General features: G+C 40.0%; 1 protein-coding gene across 1 annotated transcript in view; it reads left to right on the top strand.

Annotated features, from left to right (window-relative positions):
* Positions 1 to 4,026: 4,026 nt before the first annotated feature.
* Positions 4,027 to 23,175, top strand: part of WDR90 (WD repeat domain 90) — a 58,770-nt gene continuing 39,621 nt past the window's right edge. Inside the window, exons 1-18 of the mRNA XM_044657133.1 lie at positions 4,027 to 4,036; positions 5,934 to 6,025; positions 6,432 to 6,608; positions 6,870 to 6,993; positions 9,086 to 9,256; positions 14,807 to 14,921; positions 15,607 to 15,674; positions 16,117 to 16,217; positions 16,367 to 16,591; positions 17,042 to 17,104; positions 17,733 to 17,801; positions 18,507 to 18,617; positions 18,873 to 19,018; positions 19,162 to 19,219; positions 19,683 to 19,801; positions 20,432 to 20,593; positions 20,981 to 21,108; positions 22,197 to 22,313. Coding sequence (XP_044513068.1) covers positions 4,027 to 4,036; positions 5,934 to 6,025; positions 6,432 to 6,608; positions 6,870 to 6,993; positions 9,086 to 9,256; positions 14,807 to 14,921; positions 15,607 to 15,674; positions 16,117 to 16,217; positions 16,367 to 16,591; positions 17,042 to 17,104; positions 17,733 to 17,801; positions 18,507 to 18,617; positions 18,873 to 19,018; positions 19,162 to 19,219; positions 19,683 to 19,801; positions 20,432 to 20,593; positions 20,981 to 21,108; positions 22,197 to 22,313 — 2,056 coding nt within the window. The remainder of the gene's footprint in view (positions 4,037 to 5,933; positions 6,026 to 6,431; positions 6,609 to 6,869; positions 6,994 to 9,085; positions 9,257 to 14,806; positions 14,922 to 15,606; positions 15,675 to 16,116; positions 16,218 to 16,366; positions 16,592 to 17,041; positions 17,105 to 17,732; positions 17,802 to 18,506; positions 18,618 to 18,872; positions 19,019 to 19,161; positions 19,220 to 19,682; positions 19,802 to 20,431; positions 20,594 to 20,980; positions 21,109 to 22,196; positions 22,314 to 23,175) is intronic.

Raw genomic sequence — 23,175 nt, 5'->3', positions numbered from 1 at the left:
TCAAGTATTTTACAGATAGGGAAACTGAAACTGAGAGGCTCTGACTTGCCTATCTATAGTCATGAAAGCCAGCAGGTGTTGGAGCAGAGATTTTAACTAAGGTCTTCAAAGCCTTCTTCCTTCATATTTCTTTAGTTTGATAGGAACAAAGCCTTTTGAATAATTCTGACTTTTGACTCCTCCCCTGTCCATCTCACCATCAACAAAAGTCAAATCAATCCATGGCAGGCATTTTACTGAGGAATCAAAGAAAGGCAGACGGACACCCCCAGCCCAAAACAAGCAAACAGATTTAACAGTCCCTTTTCTCAAGGACCTCACAGTCTAATGAGGGAGACAACATTCAAACAACTATTTACAAACAAGATATAGACAAGGTAATCTCAGCAGGAGAACACTTTAAAATTTCATGGTCAGGTAGACGTGGGAGGTCTTGGGTTCAAATGTGAACTCACATACTTCCTAGCTGTGTGACCAAGGGCAATTCACTTAACTCCCCTTGCCTAGCCCTTACACAGTATTGATTCCAAAATGGAAGGTAAGGATTTAAAAAAAAAAAGTTCATGGTTCCATGTGAGTTCTAGAAGTTGGTCTAGTATCTACCTCAGCCTGAAGTTTTATTGGACCTCTACCATCTTTGATGTTATTTACTTATTCATTCATTTATTTGCTTACTTATTCATTTACTCATCTATTCATTTATTTATTGTTTATGTATTCATTTGTTTGTTTATTTATGTGCTTGATTTTTATTTTTAGAAAATTTTTCCATGGTTACTTTCATGTTCTTACTCTCCCTTCCACCCACCCCACTCCCCCACTCCCCATTCCCCCGTAGCCGACTTGTATTTTCACTGGTTTTTACATGTGTCCCCTACCTACCATCTTTGAATCCAACTAAGCTACCTTTCTTGACTCCAAATCCTTTCTAACCTCAGATTTATTTGACCTGATTTTCCATTAACCCTGGAGATAAAAAGTCAGGGAATTGAATAGTTATGGTATGTGTTTGCTTCTAGCTTAGTTACATCCAACTCCCTGTTAGGCAGCTGGAGGCGAACTGTGAAGTAGCAAAATTGGTAAAGCATCTTACTCCAAACTACCGTCCCCTCTTCCTTTCTTCACATACCCCAAGCTTTCTTTCCCCATTTATGTTGTGCCCTCCTCAGGCCTGACCTTCCTGATAAAGAGGAGTCTGGAAGTACAGTATCTCTCTTTCCCCTGCCAAGAAAATTTTCCCTGCTTGTGCCCCAAGATCTTTGCTTTCCAAGGACACGGCCAATCTTAGACGCTCTGTGTGAATGGTTACTAATATGTTCATGATGGGGGGCTGGCTCCTAGGTCTGCCCCACCTGCCTAGGTAACATGGGCTTTCCAGACATGAAGTTTTAATGAAATATTTGGAAAAAATGAGGGGCCCTTATTATACTCCATTTCTTCTTAAATCTGGCCTGGCCTTGATCACTTGGGAAAGATGGGAAGGATTGCTAAGTGGGAAATCTTAATTGACCTATGAGGAAAGGAAGTATGGTGGTGCCTTCCAGTTCTACAATTATAATCCTGTGCAAGTGACTATAGTCACCTGGGTTGGAGATGGGCACCAACCAGAGGGTCAGAACCCGGCACTGGGACAATTGAGGGATGATAGCCTGCAAAGCTCTGTAGTGCCATCTAGTGGCTGACAGAGGCAATGCTCTGAAAGGTAGTACTGGTTTGAAGTATGGCCAGGCTTAAAGGCAGAAAAGTCATCACAAAATCTCTGTGCTAGGAGAAAGCTAGGAGGTTATTTAATCCAACAACTATCTAATTATAACATCTCCAAATGCAAACTTCTGTTCTCACAAAAAAGCCTAGTTCACTAGTAGCTAGATTGTAGAAGACCTTCAATATATAATATATAATATAATAATACTAGCTAAAATTTATACAGCTCTTACTGTGTTCCAGGCACTTTGCTAAGATTTTTATAATTATCTCATTTCATTTTTATAATAGAAAAATCAACCTTGGGAGGAAGGTGCTATTAATTATCCCCATTTTACAGGTGAGGGAAGCTTGGACCCAAATCCTAAGCTTTTTTGATTTTATTTATGAGTAGCTAAAGTTTAACTAGCACTTTAAACATTTTACCTATTTTGATTTGCCTGGAAGAAACTGAATTTCTTCATTTTATAGAATTATAAGAAGTGAAGGGATTGGAATTTCCAGGGGCATAGGATGTCTTTAAACCATAGAATCTATGGCATAGATTCTCCTATTTAATTATTATTATTATTATTTTAAACCCTTATCTTTCATCTTAGAATCAATATTGGTTCTAAGGCAGAAAAGTGGTAAGGGCTAGGCAATGGGGGTTAAGTGACTTGCCAGGGGTTAGCTAGGAAGTTCCTGAGGTCAAATTTGAACCCAGGACCTCCCATCTCTAGGACTGGCTCTCAATCCACTGAGCTACCCAGCTGCCACCCAGCTGCTCACCCCCACCCCCACTTTAATTCTGAGCTCGTCTCCCAGCACTTACCCTGTGACACTGAATCAGATTTTGAGCTGGAAAAGAATTTAGAGGAAATCAAATCCAACCTACCAGACTGTAAATCTAAAGAAACTTAGTTTCATAAAGAGGAAGTGATTTGAATGGAAAGGTATTGTTTCATTGTTCTTTCAGAATTGAGGTTTCTAATAAAATATTAGAGATATTATTTTATTAGAATTAGTTTCTAATAATTGACATGAATCAAATAAACTATTAGAATATGAATAGATCAACAGAATATTAATATCAACAGATGTTATAAATATGAATGTCAATATAAGTTAATATTAATAATCCAAATATTAGAATTGAGGTTTTCTTACTCAAAATCCAGTGATTTTCAACTGAGTTCTACAAGCTAAAAGGAAATTCTTGTCTACACTTTAAAAGCTCCTAAATCAAGGGTTGTTAATCTTTTTGTAAGTGTCATGGAGTCAGGGGAATGCTGGTAAATGCTTAACAGGTTTTCTCTGGTTAAAAAAAAACCTCACAGTATACTTTTAGTTAATATTTTGTCCATAAATTCCTTAAGGCTAGAAAAAATGCAAATAAATCAAGTCCAGCTTTGTAATCTTTACCAATTTCTGATTTATAAATGCTCACTTGGAAAATTTAGCAATTGTTTGGGAGTTGGTTCCAGCACCCTCCTGCAAGGATCTGTTTGGTAATCTGGGAGAAGTCTATGAAACCCTTCTCAAAACAATGTTTTTAAATGCATATATTTAAATACATAATATTATTAAAAACTCAATTAAAATAAAACGCAGTTATCAAAAAAAAGCCTCACAATTCAGAGTCCTCAGGTTAAGAACTGCCACCCAAGATCAAGAGAACATTAAACTCATTCAGGAGAGGTAAATTAAAGGCTTTAACTGTGCCACAATTTGGCTCGGTAACATTGAATGAAAGAACTAACGAATAAAGTATTTATCAAGAGCATAAATTTACTATGCAAATCAAAGTGCTGGAAATGCAAATAGAAAGTAAGACTGCATCGTCTCTCCAGCTCATATTCAGTTTTTTCCACTCTCTTGATCTGGGACTACTCTATAAATGCAAATAGGGGTTGGATCGGATGTTTTCTTAAGCTTCCATCCAGCTCGGACTTAGGCCGATTCTCTGGTCAGCCCAAGGTCAGGGCTATTTTTGCCAAGTCCGAAACGAAGAACGAATTTTCGAATTTCAGTTCAGCATCTGAATAGCTTCAAGTACATAAAACTCCAGTAAACTGAGAGGTGGGGGCGGGGCCTTTGGGAGTAGAGCAGAGTCATGTGTCCCTTCTGCCCGCCCTCTCCACTTCTGCTGGGTGACCCGGAGCCGCCATAGTGGAACTGTGGTGCCTGCGCTAAGAGTCGGGGAAACGCGCTGGTTGCTCGGCAACCGCGCTGCGTGCACGACAGACGTCAGGGTTGGCGGCCTCTACGGCCGCCGTGGCGGGAGGGTTGAGCGGCTGGATCCTGGAGGACCCTGGTGGGGCTGACTAGAAGACTACGGCCATGGCCCGAGGTAGTGGAGTGAGCGGGAGTTCCAGGGGTGCAGTGGAAACCTGGTGGGGCGGTGGAGAGCGTCCAAACCCTGGAGTCCCCAGAGCTGAGCCGAGTCTTGACCCCGAGAGAGGGCCCCGACCTGCCCCGAGGGGCTGCTGTGCACTGCGCTCGGAGTTTGGTCTCCAGCTTCTGGTCCGGCCTCTGCTCCGGGCTCTGTGTGTACTCCCTGTGGCCTGAGGATCCGCGAAGCCCTTGGGGCTTTTATCCCTTCCCGGCCTAGGAAAGCTTGGTCTGGGGGTTGTGGGTCACTTTGGACTTTACTTTCTTGCTGCATCCAATGAAGAAGTCACAGGGAATGACTTCCGGAACCCTTAGGTGACGTCATAGTTGGAAGCAATCTTGGATTCATTTGGATGCTCTGGCCATTTACCGGGAAAGATTACTGAGTTTAAGAAAACTAGGGCCTTGATTGAGCACGTTAATTGCTGGCTAAAATGCTAAATAATATACGAAAAACTCACTAGAAAATGTAGACCATTAATACGGGTGGACTCCAAGAGGGGAGGGGGAAGAGATCATTAAGATTGGAGATGGGTTATATGTAAAATTCAGATCAAATTGCTTACCCTCTCCAAGAGCAGGGAGGAAAAGGAAGGAGTGAGAAAATTTGGTTCTTATAATTTTGGAAAACATATTGAAAATTGTTATTACATATAATTGGGGAAATAAAATTTTTTTAAGTTTTTTTTTTTTTTAAACCCAGAGGTGGGGGGAGGATCGTGATAGTTTGCTTATTTAGTGATATTTGAGTTGACCCTTAAAAGGTCAGTAGGAATTTGAAGGTGAAGGAGGGCTTTCCAAGCATAGCAAACAGAAACAGCAAGAGCACAAAAGTTTGAAAGTGTCCAGGCGTTTTTTGGGGGGTGCAGTTATAGAAGGTGTAGTCCATAAGTTAATTTGGAAGGGAGGAGGGATCATAGGGTAGCCTATTAAGTCATTGTAGAGAGAGGGGTAATGACTGGTCTATGGTCACATAATAAGTGCTAATGCTAGTGAATTCCAGATCTGAAGGAGCTTCAAATGACAAGTGAGGTGCATGTCAGGGAGCAGCTGAAACTTTTCATTTGGGCTAAAAGGTCACAGGTTTGTTTTGTTTATTCAGTATTTAGTATACATTGTCTTCTACTGTTAGCCCTTTTTATGCCAATGTTTTATCAACCTTAGTAGCCTGGAAACTAGGGGACCATGCCTTATTAATAATCTTCATATCTCCAAAACATTGTACAGGTCCTTGAGCTTATATTAGATACGTAAATGTTTATTGATGGTAGTTGAACATTTCTGAACAAACATCCTGACTGGGTTTGTGAAATCTCATAGTCCAGACCCTTTGAGAATCAATAATAATAATTTATATTTCTTTAGCACTTTAAGGTTTATAAAATGCTTTTCTCAAAATCACCCCTTGAAGTAGGTTATGAAGGTATTATAATCTTATAGAAGAGAGGGCAGGCTTAGAAAATGGAGGTGATTTATTTGCCTGTATTCACATAGTCATTATTAAAGCAGGAATTCTCCCCCAGGCCTCCTAACTCCATGACCAGCACCATTTCCACTATGCTATTAAACATTACTTCAGGGCAGGTAGGTAGTTCAGTATGAGAGCAAAGACTTGAGATGGGAAGTACTGGGTTCAAATGTGGGCTTAGATACTTCTTAGCTATGTGACCCTGGGCAAGTCACTTAAACCCAATTGCTTAGCTCTTACCTTCTTCTGCCTTAGAACCAGTACTTATTATTGATTCCAAGATGGAAAGTAAGAGTTTAAAAAACAACAAAAAACTGGATCAGCCATCATTTATAGAAGGGAATAGGGTCATTCCAGGGAATTGACATTGTGTTGACTTTTCTGTTAGTGTGGCAACATCCATTTCTGAATGTCTTCAAACATTTGAAAGTAGAAGAATGGAAAAGGTCGACAAAGGAGGGTGATGTGACTACTGTTATGGTAATATGTCACAGTCATGACTGCTCACCCCTGGGTCCTGGGAACTCAAAACCACTCTCCTCTTCTGCTGGGAAAGTCCCTAGGGGCTCATCACTCATATTCCCTCATCAAGGGCAGTGATGGCAAACCTTTTAGAGGGGTGGGTGATGTGAGAAATGTCCTCAGGTGCATGTGGAGAGGGGGAGGGGAACAGCCCGGCCCCATGTCCCTCTAGCTTTCTAGTAATGAATTCTGTGCTGGGATGATGGGACATGTGCCTACAGAGAGGGCTCTGAGTGCCCCCTCTGGCACATGTACCATAGGTTTATACTATGGATCTAGGGCATCCCAAGTTGGTTCTTCTCTACTTCGCTATTCGAGTTATAAACTTAATGTTAATTTTTATGTGGCTGACATCTCATCCTAGGATAAGACGCTGAAGGGAACAGTTTATCGTATTCGTGGTGCCATTCCAGCTGGCAATTTTATTCAGCTCCCCAAAACTAGCACCCAATCTCTGGGACTGACAGGGCGATACCTCTACCTACTTTTCAGGCCAATTCCCATGAAGTACTTTGTTGTCCACTTGGATGTAACTACTGAGGTAGGTGTGAGCCACATTTTGTTATATGGTTCTCATGTTCTTTAAATAAGTTAATAGATATTGAAGTTTTTTGAGATAGATAACAGCACTATGAAAATTTAAGGTGATATTACTTTTAGTTCAAAAAGAATGAGAAAGGACAGAAGGGAAGAATGTAGCTTCCCCATGCCCAAGACAATTTGTCCTTTCTTTTGTGGTTACTTTCATATTTTTGCCTTTACCTCCTCATTTCCTGAATGGCTTATATATCTCTCTTCTCAGGATAGCCAAGTGATTCGAATCTCCTTTTCCAACCTCTTTAAGGAGTTCAAGTCCACCTCTACATGGCTTCAATTCCCTTTCATTTATGAAGAAACTACAAGGCCTTTGAAGACTTCTAAGACAGGTTGATCCAGGGGTACCCTGAAGATTTATGTAACACTAGTTCATATTTACCTAGTACTTTAAGGTTTATCCAGGATTTTCTGTATAGGTAGTAAAAGTGTTACTATGCTTACTTTATACATAATCATAGAGTCAAATGGTTTGTCCAAGGTCATATGGCTAAAGAATAGTAGGTCTTTTGACTTTAGTGCTTTCTCCCACACTAGGCCAACAGTCTAGAAAGAAGTGTTTGAGATGTCATTTCATAAGATAGTGCTAGATTTCTTCAGTGATACTGAACAGAGGATATCCTCTGAAGGGTTTTGAGCTTATTGAAGAGAAATTTATGCTCAGGAATTATATGAACTAAATGCATTTTTTAGCAAAATAGGCTTATTGCCAATCTGCCTGTTAGATGACTGTTTCTGAAATTTTGACTTCATGAAAAGCAAGGAGAGTCCATCTAGGTGACTCTGTGGATAGACCAACAGGCTGGAGTCAGGAGGACTTTTAAATCTGACTTCAGACACTTCATAACTGTGTGACTCTAGGCAAGCCACTTAACCCTGTAAGGGGTAAAAAGGGGTTTTGATTGGGTAAATATTAAAGAGTTTGGTTGCCAGGGAATTGAATAATTATCAATCTCCAATTAAGGAATAACCTCAAGTCAAAATTATTTTTATGGAAGTTTATTTACAAATGTGGAGAGGAAGAGGAAATAAGGAAATGAGAGAGAGGATCAGATCTAACACACTAGGTAATTTGCTCTGATCCCCTAGTTTGACCCAGGCAGATCTAATTAACCCTCAGCTGAGGGAATTTCTGCCTTGAGCCCAAGGCCAGAAAGTCAGAGGCCCAGAGGGCCCTGAAGGTGAATGAAGCAAAAGCTTCAGCCAGAGTCTCATTTGAAAGGGAATTTCCTTAAGAGAAGTTCAGGAAGATTTATTCTTTGTACTCATCATGTGGAATTCCAAAGGAAAGATTTAAGAACAGTCTCACCAAAGTCTCAGGGTCCCAGCTCCAGAACAAGAAGAGCTCCTTCAGATTCAAGACATGAACCAGAAGAGAGATGCTGAGCTCACTGAATTCGCTTTTAAAGGGGCTTCTTTTGTGTCATTTCCTGTGCCTTCCTCCCAGTTTACGTGTCCAATCACAACAGATGCTTTTCTTAGGATTGCCCAGGAGGCAGTCAGTAAATTTTGATTTGTCTTCACTCTAGCACATGTGGGTCAAAGACCTCCAACTTGTGAGTTAAGGGGAAATGTTTTCACCTTTGGTGATTAAATCTAAAGATGGGCAGGGCAGGGCAGGGCAGGCAGCAGCTGGTTGGCTAAGTGGATTGAGAACCTGGCCTACAGATGGGAGGTCCTAGGTTCAAATCTGGCCTCAGACACTTCCCTGCTGTGTGACCCTGGGCAAGTCACTTGACTCTCATTGCCTAGCCCTAGCAGAACCACTCTTCTGCCTTGGAGCCAATACACGGTATTGACTCCAAGAAGGAAGGTTATTCATTATCACAACCCCAATTGCCTATCCATTACTACTCTTCTGCCTTGAAACTGATACTTGTATTATTTCTAAGACAAAAGGTAAATGTTTGAGGAAAGAGAGAGAGAAGGAAAGAACAAGAGGAGGGAAGGAGTGTATATTGGGCATAAGAAAGGTCCTGGTTAGGGGCAGCTGGGTGGCTCAATGGCTTGAGAGCCAAGCCTACAGATGGGAGATCCTAGGTTCAAATCTGGCCTCAGACACTTCTTAGTTATGTGACCCTAGGCAAGTCACTTAACCCCTATTGCCTAGCCCTTACCACTCTTCTACCTTGGAACCAATATACAGTATTGATTCTAAGATAGAAGGTAAAGGTTTTTAAAAAGAAAAAAAAGGAACTGGTTGTGAGCTGAAGAGCAGTAGCCTGGCACGGAGGTCAGATTAAGAAGTACATCCCTTTCCTAGAATTTTCTAATTCACACTTTCTGGATTGGCATGGAGAAAGGACTAACTTAAGAGGATAGTTTTAATATATCTCTAGGAAGGTGTTGCAAACTGATTATATCCCTATGAGGTTCTAGTCATGATTAATTTAATATTTGATTCTGAGTATTTCTAATTTCTAGACCTTATTGGTGCAGCTCCCAATGGTGTGCGATGGACTTGCCTACAGCTAGATCTCCAGTTCATTTTAATGCTATATCTGAATCGACTCTACAGCCATGTAAAGAGTATCAAGCTCTGTGCCAATATGCTGGTGAAAAACATCTATACCAGTGACCTGTCTTTTGATCCAGGTGAAGAGTCAAATCTATAGAGTGTCTCTTAGGGGAATATAAGTTGAATGCCTTAAACTATTTCTTCTATTTCTTCTACTTGTTTCTTTTCTTCTTACCCACAAATATTCTTAGACCTACTCTATCTTATTTATTTTTGTTTTGTTTTGTTTTTATTTTCAATTCCAAATTTCCCCTTCCCTACACAGTGAGAAGGCAAGAAATATGATACTCATATGAAGTCCTGCAAAACATATTTCCATATTATTGGGAGGCAGGGGATGCATGAAAAATAAAGAAAGTGAAAAAAAGTATGCTTCAGTCTGCACTTAGAGTTTCTCAATTCTTTTTCTGGAGGTGAATATCATTTTTCATCTTCCTTCAGCCCTTTGGAGCTGTGGTGGATCACTGTATTGATCCAAAATCTATTCTTTCTTAAACAAAAAATTAAAACTTTCTTAAAACCTGTTATTTCCCTTGTGTTCTGCGCTCTTCTCTCATCTCACTTCCAGACTTTTAGAACAAATAATTTATACTTGCTGGGTTTCCTTTCTTGTTTATCCACTTAATTCCTTGTAATCTGATCTTTACCCTCTGACTTGCTTTCTCCAAGGCCACCAGTGATCTTTTAACTATCAAATGATGTATTAGAAAGGACATTGGGCTTGAAGTCAGAGTCTGGATTTGAATTCCATCTCTGTATAAACAACTCAACTAATCTCAGCTGGGCCTGAACTGCAGCAAGGCAATTTTTTATACCTCCTTAAGTGACTCTATGTCTTATTGACCATAGTAGTTTTTTTATCCCCTTTCCAACATCTCATAGCTTCCCTCCCCCCACACTCTTAGTCAAGAACCTGGCCTCATTTTTCACTGAAAAATTGAGCCAATTTGCTGAGAGTTTCTGCTTCTCCCTTCCTCAACTGACATTTCCCAGATACCTTGTTCCACTATTTTTCATTCACCCTTGTCTCACATTAAGAGATAGTAGTTTTTGTCAAGGCAACCTCTACATTCACAAATGATTCTTTTACTCCTTGTCTTCTCCTGCAGTGTATTGGCCACTTTTATCTCTTCTCACTTATCTTTTTTCTCTCCCTGTTGTAGGCTGCTTTCCTTCCGCCTACAAACATGCCCATATTTCCTTCATCCTCAAAAAATGCTGAGTTGATCCATTTAGCCCCTGTAACTAGTGTCACAGGTCTGTCTTCTGTTTTGTAGCTAAACTCCTTGTAGAAGCTATCTACAATTGATGCCCTCACTCCCTTTACTCTTGCTATTAACTTTCAGCAGTCTGGCTTTGCCATTCAACTAAAATTGCTCTCTCCAAAGTTAACCACTGGTTTCTTAATTGCCACATCTAATGGTCTTCTAAAACCTCATCCTTCTTGACTACTCTTTAGCCTTTGACACTGTGGATCACCTCCTTCTTGATATTATCTTCTCTTTAGGTTTTCATCTTATCTATGTGACTATTGCTTCTCAGTTCCCTTTGCTAGATCTTCATCCAGTTTACAAATGATGGCTGTCCCCCCATAGCACTTCTTCTCCCTCTCTGTTCTTTCCCTTGGTGATCATTAGCTTCCATGAATTCAGTTGTCTTCTCTATGCTGATGATTCTCAGATTTACTTATCTAGCCCTGACTTCTGTCCTCACCTTTCGACTTGCATTTCCATTTGCCTGTTAGATATCTTAAACTGGATATCTCTCAAATATCTTAAATTTAACTTGTCCAAAACTGAACTTATTGTTTTCTTTCCAAAGCCTTCTGTCTTCCCAACTTTCCCATTCCTGTCAAGGTTACCACTGTCTTCCCAGTCAGTCACCCTAGCTCACAACCCAGGTATTATCGTTAATCCTCATTCTCTCTCAACCCCTGCTATTAAGTCCTAGTGATTGTATCTTTGAAGACTCCTCCCCTTTTCTCCTCTGATACCACCACACCATGGTTTAGGCCTTCTTCCCCCATCACCTCATACCTGAACTCTTGCACTAATAGCCTTCTGCTTGGATTTCCTGCCTCAAATCTCTCCTCTCCAGTTCATCTACTAGTCAGTTGCCATAGTGATCTTTCTACAGCATGGCTCTGACCATATAGCCTTCTATTTATTTAGTAAGCTTCCTTTCATCTTTAAGATTCAAGATAACATCCTGTTTGACATTCAAAGCTCTTAATAACTTGGCTCCTTCCTACTTTTCCAGTTTTCTTAGACCTTATTGCCCTTTGCATAGTCTGCAACTCGGTGATATTGGCTTCCTTACTTTCCCTTTCACAAGACACTCCATCTCTTGATTTCATCACTAGCTATTTTCACTGGCTGTTACCCTTGCCTGAAGTGTTCTCCCTCCTTATCTCTACAGTTGTTGAGGAGTTAGAATCTTAGCTTTGGGGCTTGTATTTTGGATGACCCTAGATCCACAGAATTTCTTTATAGTTAATGTCTTCTTTTTATATTTCCAGCCTTACTTTTTTAATTTGGACTTTGTGTTATGGTCAGGCTTATCTTGCTGGCTTTTGCTACTCCTGGCATTTGTGCTCAGAATGCTAGAAGGCTTAAGGCCCATCCTTCTCATCTGTGCACAGAGGGCTGCATTCTTTTTTTTTTTTAATTTTCCATTTAATTAATTAATTGTGTTTTGCCATGGTTATATGGTTCATGTTCTTTCCCTCTCCTCCCTCCCCCCTCCCAGAGCCGATGAGCAATTCCACTGGGTTTTATATGTATCACTGTTCAAAATCTATTTCCCTATTGTTAATATTTGCAATAGAGTTATTATTTAAAATCATTATCTCCAATCATATCCCTATTGAACGATGTAATCAATCCTATGTTTTTCTTATGCGTTTCTACGCCCACAGTTCTTTCTCTGGATGAGGATAGTGTTTTTTCTTATAAGTCCCTCAGAATTGTCCTGAATCATTGCATTGCTGCTAGTAGAAAAGTCTATTACATTAGACTGTGCCACAGTGTATAGCGTCTCTGTGTACAATGTTCTCTTGATTCTGCTCCTTTTGCTCTGCATTAATTCCTTGAGGTTTTTCCAGTTCACATGGAAGTGCTCCAGTTCATTATTCCCTTCAGCACAATAGTATTCCATCACCAACAGATACCACAATTTGTTCAGCTATTCCCCAATCAAGGGACACCCCCTCATTTTCCAGTTTTTTGCTACCACATAGAGCGCAGCTATGAATATTTTTGTACAAGTATTTTTCCTTATTATCTCTTTGGGTTACAAACCCAGCAGTGGTATGGCTGGATTAAAGGACAATTCTTTTAAAGCCCTTTGCAAATAATTCCAAATTGCCCTCTAGAATGGTTGGATCAATTCACAACTCTACCAGCAATGCATTAGTGTCCCAATTTTGCCACATCCCCTCAAACATTTATTACTTTCCTTTGCTGTCATATTGGCTAATCTGCTAGGTGTGAGGTGGTACCTCAGAGTTGTTTTGATTCGCATTTCTCTAATTAGGAGGGATTTAGAACACTTTTTCATGTGCTTATTTTATTGCTAGTTTTGATTTCTTTATTCGAAAACTGCCTATTCATGTCCCTTGAGAGGGCTGCATTAACATCCTCAGAGGGTGGTAGCTGAGGTCAGCATGCTACAAACTTTCAGAATTACAGACTGGCTTTTGTGCTCTGGAGCTTTGCCTACCCCGTCTTCACATCAAGGGTCAGAATACTATGTGTATCCTACTGCCCTAGAATTTCCTTGTTGGAACACTCTGGTCTTTCTGCTCCCTGGTATCAAGTATTGCAGGCACCAGGTTTCATTGGAATGCAATGAGTTTGTACTTATTGCACTCAAAACTTAGTGCTTGCCCCTCTTTTCTAGCTAGGCGGCTTCCTAGAATAAGGTTCTAGTTGTTCCCTCTTGCAACCCTGGGTTGGGTAATGGTAATTAGTATAATTTCTCTTTGTATTTTTTCATCAGTTTTTAGTCTTTCACTTAAAAAAAATTATTGGAATACTTATGTGTGAGCTGAGCTTTTCCATCTTAACTGGAATTTTCCTTAATTGGGATTCTTTCTTTTTTTTTTTTAATATTTTATTTTTTAGAAAAAATCTCCATGGTTACATGATTCATGTTTCCACTTTCCCCTTCACCCCACCTTTCACCTTCCCCCCATAGGTGGTGCGCATTTCCACTGGTTTTAACATGTGTCATTTATCAAGACTTATTTCCATATTATTGATAGTTGCATTGGTGTGGTTGCTTCGAGTCTACATCCCCAATCATGTTTGCATCAACCCATGTGTTCAAGCAGTTGTTTTTCTTCTGTGTTTCCACTCCTGCAGTTCTTCCTCTGAATGTGGGTAGTGTTCTTTTCCATAAATCCCTCAGAATTGCCCTGGGCCATTGCATTGCTGCTAGTACAGAAGTCCATTACGTTCTATTTTACCACAGTGTATTGGTCTCTGTGTACAATGTTCTTTTGGCTCTGCTCCTTTCACTCTGCATCAATTCCTGGAGGTCTTTCCAGTTCACATGGAATTCCTCCAGTTTATTATTCCTTTGAGAGCAGTAGTGTTCCATCACCAGCATATACCAAAGTTTGTTCAGCCATTCCCTAATTGCCCTAATGAAGGGCATACCCTCATTTTCCAGTTTTTTGCCACCACAAAAAGCTCGGCTATAAATATTTTTGTACAAGTCTTTTTTATCTATGATCTCTTTGGGATACAAACCCAGCAATGCTATGGCTGGATCGAAGGGCAGGCAGTCTTTTAGAGCTCTTTGGGCCTATTTCCAAATTGCCATCCAGAATGGTTGGATCAGTTCATAACTCCACCAGCAATGCATTAATGTCAATTGGGATTATTTCTTCCCAAAACTCCACTTTATACACATCATCCCTCCTGCTTAAAATCTTCAAACATTCTTTGGTGTTGATGAGATTAAATATATATTCTTTGACCTTTTATTCCATTCTCTCCACAATCCGAACTTTCCTCCCAATTTCTTTCCCCACTCTCTAAATTAGCTTGTATTATATCTGTATATGTTATTTCTCCTCCATCTCAACCAGCAAGTATGTAAGTTCATTAAGGATAACATGCATAATGTTTTTGGATTTAACTGATTTATCTCCTGCTATTCTCTTGTGTTTCTTCATGTATCTCTGTCACATGAACCTTAATTCCAGCTGACCTTATCTATAAATTGTTTCCTGAACATAGCATACACTTTCTTCCCTCTCTCTTTCTCTAAATCTTGTTCTTTTTAAAAATGCTTAGCTTAAGTACAACATCTTTCCTGCAGCTTTTCTAGACTACCCCTATTTATAGTAATTGCTTCCTTTGTTTTTGTTTTATTTTTTTAAACCTTTACCTTCTGTCTTAGAATTGATACTAAGTATTGGTTCCAAGGCAGAAGAGCAGTAAGGGTTAGGCTACTTGCATTAAGTGACTTGCCCAGGGTCATGCAGCTGGGTACCCAGGACTTCTTGTCTCCAGGTCTGGCACTCTATCCCCTAAACTACCTAGAAGCCCCTATATTAGGTGGAATTGTAAGCCAGTGTAGGTAACCGGATATTCTTTTTTTTTCCTATCCATGGATAGGTGTCACCATCTCACAAGTCCGACAGGCCAAACTGGCTCTCAATGCCATGCCCCGAGAAATGGCATTTCCTGTTCCAAAAGGGGAGAAATGGCATGATCATTATGTGTTTATCAGGTATATATCTTACTGCTTCCAAGCATGAATTGTTTATTTTATCAGAGGATCATCTTATGGTCCTTTGTGGAAATAGTACCATCTTTCCTAGTCTAGAACATTCTACTCTCTCTCTGCTGGGGGCATAGGAATGCATAAGTAATATATTAGAACATAGATTCTCAACTTTTTGACTTTAGTACTCTTTTCACAAACTCTTAAAAACTGAGAACCCCAAATAGCTTTTGTTCGAAATTAAAAGATAAAATTTAAAACTATTTATTTAAAAATAACAATAACAAATCCATCACATGTTAATATAAATAACATTTTAAATGAAAAATAGCTGTAATCCAAAACAAAAATTATTGAAAAGGATGGGCATTGTTTTATATCTTTTCACAAATCTCTTGAATATCTGCTGCACTAATAGAAGACAGCTGGATTCTTATATCTGCTTCTGTATTTAATCTATTGTAATATGTCGTTTTGGCTGAAGTATGTAAAGAAAATCCAGTCTTAATCAGATATGTAATTGGAAAAGGGAAAAATATTTTAATAAGCAAAAAAATATTTCTAGTATTATTATGAAAATAGCTTTGACCTTGTAAACTCTCTGAAAGGTCTCAGAGACCCCCAAGGGCCTATAGACCACACCGACAATTGTTTTACAAGAAGAATGACTTTCCTTTTGCCCTTATTCAAGGTTTCCTACTGATGAATTCCAAATGCCCAGTGACCCTGTTCAGAAAAGCTATCTCCCTCATACATCAGGTAAGCAGACAGAGGTATATAAGCTGGGGAGAGTGAGTAGAATGTATTAGGTGAGATTAGCACAGTTGATAAAGAATGAGGTTATTCTGACTGTTAGGACTGTAGAATTTCAGATTTTAAGAGACTATGGAGGTCATCATCTAGACTGACTTATAGCTGAAGCATGAATCTTCCCTATAACTTCCCCAACTAGTTATCAGAATCTGCTTGAACAGGGAATTCTCTACCTTGGTTGTAGCTGATTCAATTTGTAGACAACTCTGATTTTTGGTAAGTTTTTTTTGTAATTTATGATTTTGAGCTAGTCTCCTTTATCTTTCACTAAACAAGCCAGCAGTGGTTCCTCAATGGCATCTCAGGCTTCACATAATCCATTCTTCTCCTTTTCTGACCAACTCTTTTTAACTGAAATCAGACCACAGCCTTTGCTTTCCTGCCTTAGGATTTCAGGGATCTGTCCAGCAGCTTCCACAGCCAGTGACTGTCAGCAAAGCCATCCAAGACAGAGTGTTGCTCAGCCAGAAGATAACCAGTCCCATGGCTGTGAGTATCAATTTTATTTGTCCTCTTTTCTGGTACTTGGTCTCCAAAAGTATGATTGTTATTTTTTCTCTTCTGATTTTGTTGGTTCTTGGAACTTGGAAGAACTATTAAGGTGAGATCATTGGTTAATGATTTTTTTTTTAACTCAGTGGTCACATCAGGCTCCTTCAGTACAGAAATCTATCCCCGAGGCAAACCTGACCTCTGGGCATCTGGAAACCTCATACCTCGGGGGTCAGAAGGGCTGCAGAAAAGGAGTTCTAGCTGGTGGAGATGCTACTGTCACGTGTGCAGCAAATGATGGTGGCATTGACGTGTATGTTCACAAATTGGGCAAGGAGCCCACTATCTTTGAAGACCCTGGCTTGGATGAGGTAAGTGCCATGACCTGAGATGGTAGAAGTTTTTATCACATTTTGTCAAGAATTTGGGTTCTCAAATTTGGTTGCACTGAGAGCAACTGGACATCCAGTGAGTTTTTCCATAGAAGACAGGTTAGATATTTAATTGAAGAGTTAGATGTCCCATAGTAGCCTCCAGAAGAGCTATCCAGAACAAGTAACTCTTCTTCTGAGAGTTTATGTTTTTGATTTCAAGATATAGAAGAGTATGTGGGCCAGTAGGAAGAGTTCATAGGCCTCAGAAGAGATCTCTGTATAACTGTTGCTGGTACATGATCATCTCTGTGATATATGTCTTGTATACAGGGCACTTGCCCCCTTTCCTCCCAGGTTTGATCTTTTGCTGTCATAAGATTGTCATGGATAGTGTTAATTTCCCTGTAGTTCTTTTCCCCTATCTGTCTTTTTCCCTTTCTTACCCAGATTACAAGCCCAAGGCTGACCAAATCAGTGACCATTTCTGCCAAGAGTTCATCTCAGCACAGAGTAAGGAAAGAGCGCCTTCCTTTCATGCTAAACCAGTGTTTTGACCTTTGGGGGTTGGGTCCTATTCTGAATTGAAATTGGTCTTTAGAGACATGAATGTAAACTGTACCAATACCAGTTTATAATCTATGGCAGTGATGGGCAAACTACGGCCCACGGGACAAATGGGGCCCCCTGAAATGTTCTATCTGGCAAGCGACATTATTCCTAATCTGACGAATACAATGAGTAGGATACAATACAATGAAACTTTGAAAGAGTTGCCTTAGAAACAGACTGATAGATGAGCATTTCCTTTCCTTTGGCTCCTCTTTAAAAAGTTTGCCCATCACTGATCTAGGGTGAATAGTAAAGAGTGGCATTCAGACTCCTTCTTGGGCTATGGAAACCATTTTGTCTGGCTCCTCATTAGAGAAGGTTTTTTAATTCTCAGAGTCACAAGACCAAGTCATCTTCCATATTGGTTGATTGGGTGTTGTTTGTCTCCCACTACCCCATGAAAGTATGCATTTGCTTAAATGAGTGGAAAAGGTTCAGTGTTATCCTGGCAGTTGTAGGCCCACCAGTGGGTAAAGTGAAAGTGGTATAACATTTTAGATCTCAGTATATTTGTGTGTATTTGTTTTAGTGTCTCCTCCCCGACCCAATCCTGAAGTTAAAGGGAGTGATTGGCTTTGGAGGCTGCAGCACCAAATGGGTCAGTGAACAAGGGTTTGGGTTAAATTTTAAAATATTTTTGAGAACAAGTTCATATCTGGTTATGAAATGGACCTTATTTTAAATATTCCTTGTACTATGAAAAAGTACCTTTAATAGAAACATATTTTTCATGACTTTACATGTATAATGGGACTCATATTGCTTATTTTTTCAGTGGCTATGGGATGGGCAGGAGGGAGGGAATTTGGAACTCAAAATTTAAAAAAAAAGAATGTTAAAAAAATACCTTTATAGTAAGAAGATCTTTAAAGTAGAACTCTTAAATTAGAGATTGACTGCATCACTGAATTAAAAGCTGTCCTTTTGGAAGCTGTCAACTTCTTAGATGTTATTTCTTGATTCCTTGAGACTCTGTATCTTGACTTAATTTCTTTGTGTACTTTACCTCAGAAGTGACCTTCAGGTTGAGTCCCCATTGTGTTTAAAGAAATGCACTCTGTAAGTGTTCTTAAGAGAAATAACTAGTCTTTAATCATTATTACCCATTAATTTACATGTCATATGAGATAGTGGTTTCCTGGCCACATCTGCCTGATTTCATCCTTTGTTTAACCTGCCACTTTGGTGGTATGTCAAGAATTTTGGTAGGTCGACCTATAGATAGGCAGTTATGAAATTCCCTAGTTTTGACTCTTTTAATGACTTGACTTTCTTTCTCTTGTGCTTGACCTGTATGCTGTAGGCTCTGTGGTCTAAGGATAGTTCATATTTGGTTTATCCTTGTCATGCTGTAATTGTGGCCTTGATCATTGAGACTGGAATGCAGCGCTTCTTTATTGGTCATACAGATAAGGTAAGCTCCGTTCCTTTCTGGAAAATTGACTTTTTCAGATCCAAGGAAAGAGGCATGCATCATACCTTTATAATTGTTGTGCCATGGAATAGGTCAGAGATGACTCCTTGCATCTTGTCATTTCTTAGGCTATGGAGATTTGAAATGGTTATACCACTAAACTAATTGGGATAGATACCTCACTGTAGATTCCCTTTTCTTCCTTAAGAGTGTTTTCATGAGACGTATTCTGCCAACAGCTGATGTTTCTTGTAGGTTTCTTCCTTGGCATTTAATGGGAACAGCACTCTGCTGGCTTCATCACAGATGGGTCCCCTGAGTATGGTACGACTTTGGAATTTTGAGACAGGAAAATGTCTGTCAATATTTAAAACTCATATTCACTCCATATGTTTCCTCAGGTAGGTGGTTAAGTTTCTTGGAAATGAGGATTTCTGGGTTTGTTTCATTTTTGTTCTGATTACTTCCATTGATGTATGCGACTTTTAAATAATCCCAAGATAGAAGACTGGCTGGGATAGCAGCATGCTTTCTCCATTTTCAGCTTTTCCTACAGTGGGGCTGTCCTCTGTGGCGTTGGAAAGGATAGACATGGAAAGACGGTAACAATATTTTACATTTAGTGTTGTGATTAATTAGATATAATGGGACTTCATGGTTCAGGTGTTATCTCAGGGTTTATAGTTGCTCTTATCCCTAGACATTAATTTATAAATTGAAAACAGAGTAATTTTCACATAGAATTAGAAACATGAATCTTTTATGTAAAGAAAATATCATTGGAGTTAGTGCTACTTTGAATTGGCCTCAAAGTCATTTGAAGAAAGGAACCGACTTACTGGCCTGCCTTACTAGGTGCGATCTCTTTTTCTGGGTGGGCACCATCCAGAAAAGGGACCCAGCTCCATTAGTGCTGATTTAAGGAGTGGAGTGGAGTACTTCTGAGTCCTAGTAAGCTGCCTCCATTTTGGGAGGTGTTCTTTTGGTTTGTTTTTTTTTTTTTTTCTGATGGCCCTGATGTCAGGTCAGCACTATAAAGATGCTTATGCTGATGATCTGCTATAGATGGTGGTGGTGTGGAACACAGCCTCCATAAGCCACGGAGGGGAGGTGACTGTCCTTGCGAAGGCTCACACAGATGTGGACATCCAGGCCTTGAAGATTGCATTTTTTGATGATACCAGGTAATGAGGAGGAGAGGCGTTTTAATGATGGGAAACTGGCAGTGGGGCCATTTATCCATGAGGCTATACTGAAAAGCTTTCAACCCAGCTCCTTCTACATCCATTATAGCCCTATTTCAATTATCCATTGTGGTGGAGGTCAGAAGACCATGAGAATTGAGTCTTTAGTTTTAGCCTTTTGCCAGAACCGCTATCCAGATTGCTTAGAGTGGGTTTCATCATCTTATAGAATTTGCTCGCCATCTAATAGAGATGCTAATAAATAGTGCAGTGACAAATAGTCAGGGAGGAACAGAGAACAGTCTGTGGATTATCAGCCTATAATATTAACTCCTGGTTCTGTACCATGTTATAACCTCATAGCAGTCCTACTTGATATAGATACCATTGTCTCCATTTTACAGATGAGGAGCCTAAGGCTCAAAGAGCTGAAGTGATTTACATTAACTGGCAAAGCTAGGCTTTGTACCCAAGCATTCTGACTCATTGACCAATCTTCTTTCTCCTATATTACCAGTCATAATTGAAATCTAGACATTTTTATCAATAGCATTTCTCTAGAATGTTCCTTGGGAAACAATGAATGAGAATTTCCTCTGCTGCTTTTCTCCTTGGGATCGTGTATAATAGGATGGTGTCATGTGGCCGAGACAACATCAGACTGTGGCGAATTCGAGGTGGCACCCTGCGCTCGTGTCCAGTAAATTTGGGAGAGTACCATGCTCTGGAGTTCACAGATCTTGCCTTTGAAGAGGGACATGTCGCCAATCGAGAACCTGAGGAGCGGACTCTGTAAGGATTCTGTCTCACTCTTGCTAGAGTGGGGGAAAGGTGCCCTGCTGATTCTGATGCTGGTTCTTAGAACCTGCTAAGGGGCAAATGAATCTATTTCCTGCTTGGCCCTGGGGCCAAGTATGTCAGAGTTCAGATGATGGAAGAAAGCCAACAGCAATGCCAGGGTGAACATGCCACTTAACCCTTTTCCTGCTAAGCTTTAAGGCACAGTCCTTTACAGAAACAGAAGGTCCCAGCTATCTGAACCTCTTCTCTCATGAAACTTCTCAAGGATTTAAATGTTTCAGTTCATCATACCTGCCAGTTAATCTGTTCCCTGTCCATTTGGAGGGTGGGAGTCTCCACTATCTTAACTCTTCCAGCTCATTCTTCTATGAATTTCAGCTTTGTCTGTAGCCGGAGTGGTCATATTCTAGAAATCAACTACAAGAATGTTACTATCCAAAATGCCCGACGACTCCTTCCTTCACAAACTCAACCTATGCAGCGGAAAGAGAAGACATTCAACTCGGGTACACATCAGTATTCTTTGCCACAGTTTAGTTGCCTGGAGTAACATGACAAAGGCCTTTTCCATTTCTAATCATCTATGATCCTAAGAATGAATACTTGCCTCCAAGGCAAGCTGTGCTGAAGCCTATTCATATAGTGGGGTTGAGAGTTATGATTAAGTTTTTAATGATTAAGTAATGATTAAGGTGCAGAATGGAGTAGATTTGCTAGGTCAGATGGAAAATGAGAATCTTGGACCAGTTGAATACTGGGGTTTTCTGTTTCTTTTGCATTCTACATTATGATCTGACATGATTAAAAGATCTGACTTTCTTCTTGGCCATGAGCAATAGACCCTAAGCTCCTTGTGTGTGTGTCAGAGGATTCATATGTGTCCTGGAATAATGCCTGTGGGAAAGTATCTTTTTACATTGTTTACCCTTCTGTGTTATTTTGGCCAAATGTAGCCCGGTGTCCTGGGATATTGAAATGTTGAAGGGAGAGAAAGTTGGGGCAGGATCTAGGGGTGCTAGGAAGCTATTCCTGCTACTACAGTTATTGGTATAATTCCTGTTATGTAAAAATTGGAGAAGAAGTGGTATGAGATTTTACCAAAGTCATACTCTTCTAGGTTGTTAGCACCAAATCACCTCTACTTTTGGAAATGTCAGGTGTCACCAACTTTTATGAAGAGGAAAGAAGATTGGATATTGAGTCAAGGGGCTTACGGTTAAATCCTGACTGCCATTTATTTTTTGTGTGATTCTGGGCCCCATCTCCCTCAATCTATAAAATGAAGGGGTTAGACCAGATGACTGAAGTGGCTTCTACCTCTAAATCTGATCTTTATGGAGAAAAGATTTTACTTCAATAATGGGGCATTCTGGAACTTTTATGCGGGAAATAGCCCCCTAGGATGGTTACCACCATCCAGACCTTTAGCCTAATAGTCTCTGGTAGTAGGAATTTTTCTTACAAAGAGAAGGAAGACTGAACAATTTACTTCATGTTTTTCTCTTATTTTCAATCTTAATTATAAAAGGTACCTGAAGACATAGTGCTTCATGGCCATATATGGTGATTTATACAAACTGATTTTCACTTTTAGGCCCAGGGATTGCCATCAATAGCATCAGTATTTCTTCCACTTTCTGTGCCATGGGCTCTGAGGATGGCTATCTGCGGCTCTGGCCACTGGACTTTTCATCTGTCTTTTTGGAGGCAGGTGAGTGACTTCTTTTAATCTCACTTAGCTGAGAGGGACAACCCTTCATTAAGAGAGTCCTGGTGAGGGGAGCTAGGTTAGTACAGTGGACAGAATGCAAGATCTGGAGGATTTGTGTTGAAATTTGTCCTCAAACACTTCCTAGCTATGTGATCCTGGGCAGCCACTTAACCCCATTTTCCTAGCCCTTTGTGCTCTTATGTCTTAGAATTGACACTTTTTATGGATTCTTTTCTTTTTTCTTTTTAAACCCTTACCCTCTGTCTTGGAATCAATATTAAATATTGGTTCTAAGGCAGAAAAGCAGTAAGGGCTAGATATCTTGGGATAAGTGACTTGCCCAGGGTCACACAGCTAGAAAGTCTGAGGTCAGATTTGAACCCAAGACCCTCTGTCTCTAGACTCTCTATCCACTGAGCCATCAAGTTGCCCCCTTAATATCAATTCTAAGATAGAAGGTAAGGGTTTAAAAAAAAAAGTGAGAGAGTGAGAGAGAGAGAGAGAGAGAGAGAGAGAGCTGGAGTCAGGTTTGAATATTGCTGTTTTCTAGTTGGATTCCCTTGAAATCACTTAATCTTTTTAAATCTTAGCTCCCTCATCTGTAATCCTGAGATAATATTTGACTGTGAAATAGAATTTAAAATGCACTTTCTAGGGGGAAAGGGCTCTATTAATATTACTTTATTTTTATAATGACTATCTGGTGGACAATCGGGGAGAATTACTATCCTTGTCTTACAGCAGGAAGAGCTGAGACTTAGAGGTGAAGCAACTTGCTGGAGATGAGATAACATAACTAGTAAATGTCAGGGCCTCAGCCTCTTGCCCAGGTTTTCTCCCTCCAGTTGCATTGCCTTTTTTC

The sequence above is a fragment of the Gracilinanus agilis genome, chromosome 1 (genome assembly GCF_016433145.1).
Source record: "Gracilinanus agilis isolate LMUSP501 chromosome 1, AgileGrace, whole genome shotgun sequence".
In the NCBI taxonomy this organism is placed as follows: Eukaryota; Metazoa; Chordata; class Mammalia; order Didelphimorphia; family Didelphidae; genus Gracilinanus; species Gracilinanus agilis.
This window is presented reverse-complemented; position numbering and strand designations above follow the sequence as displayed.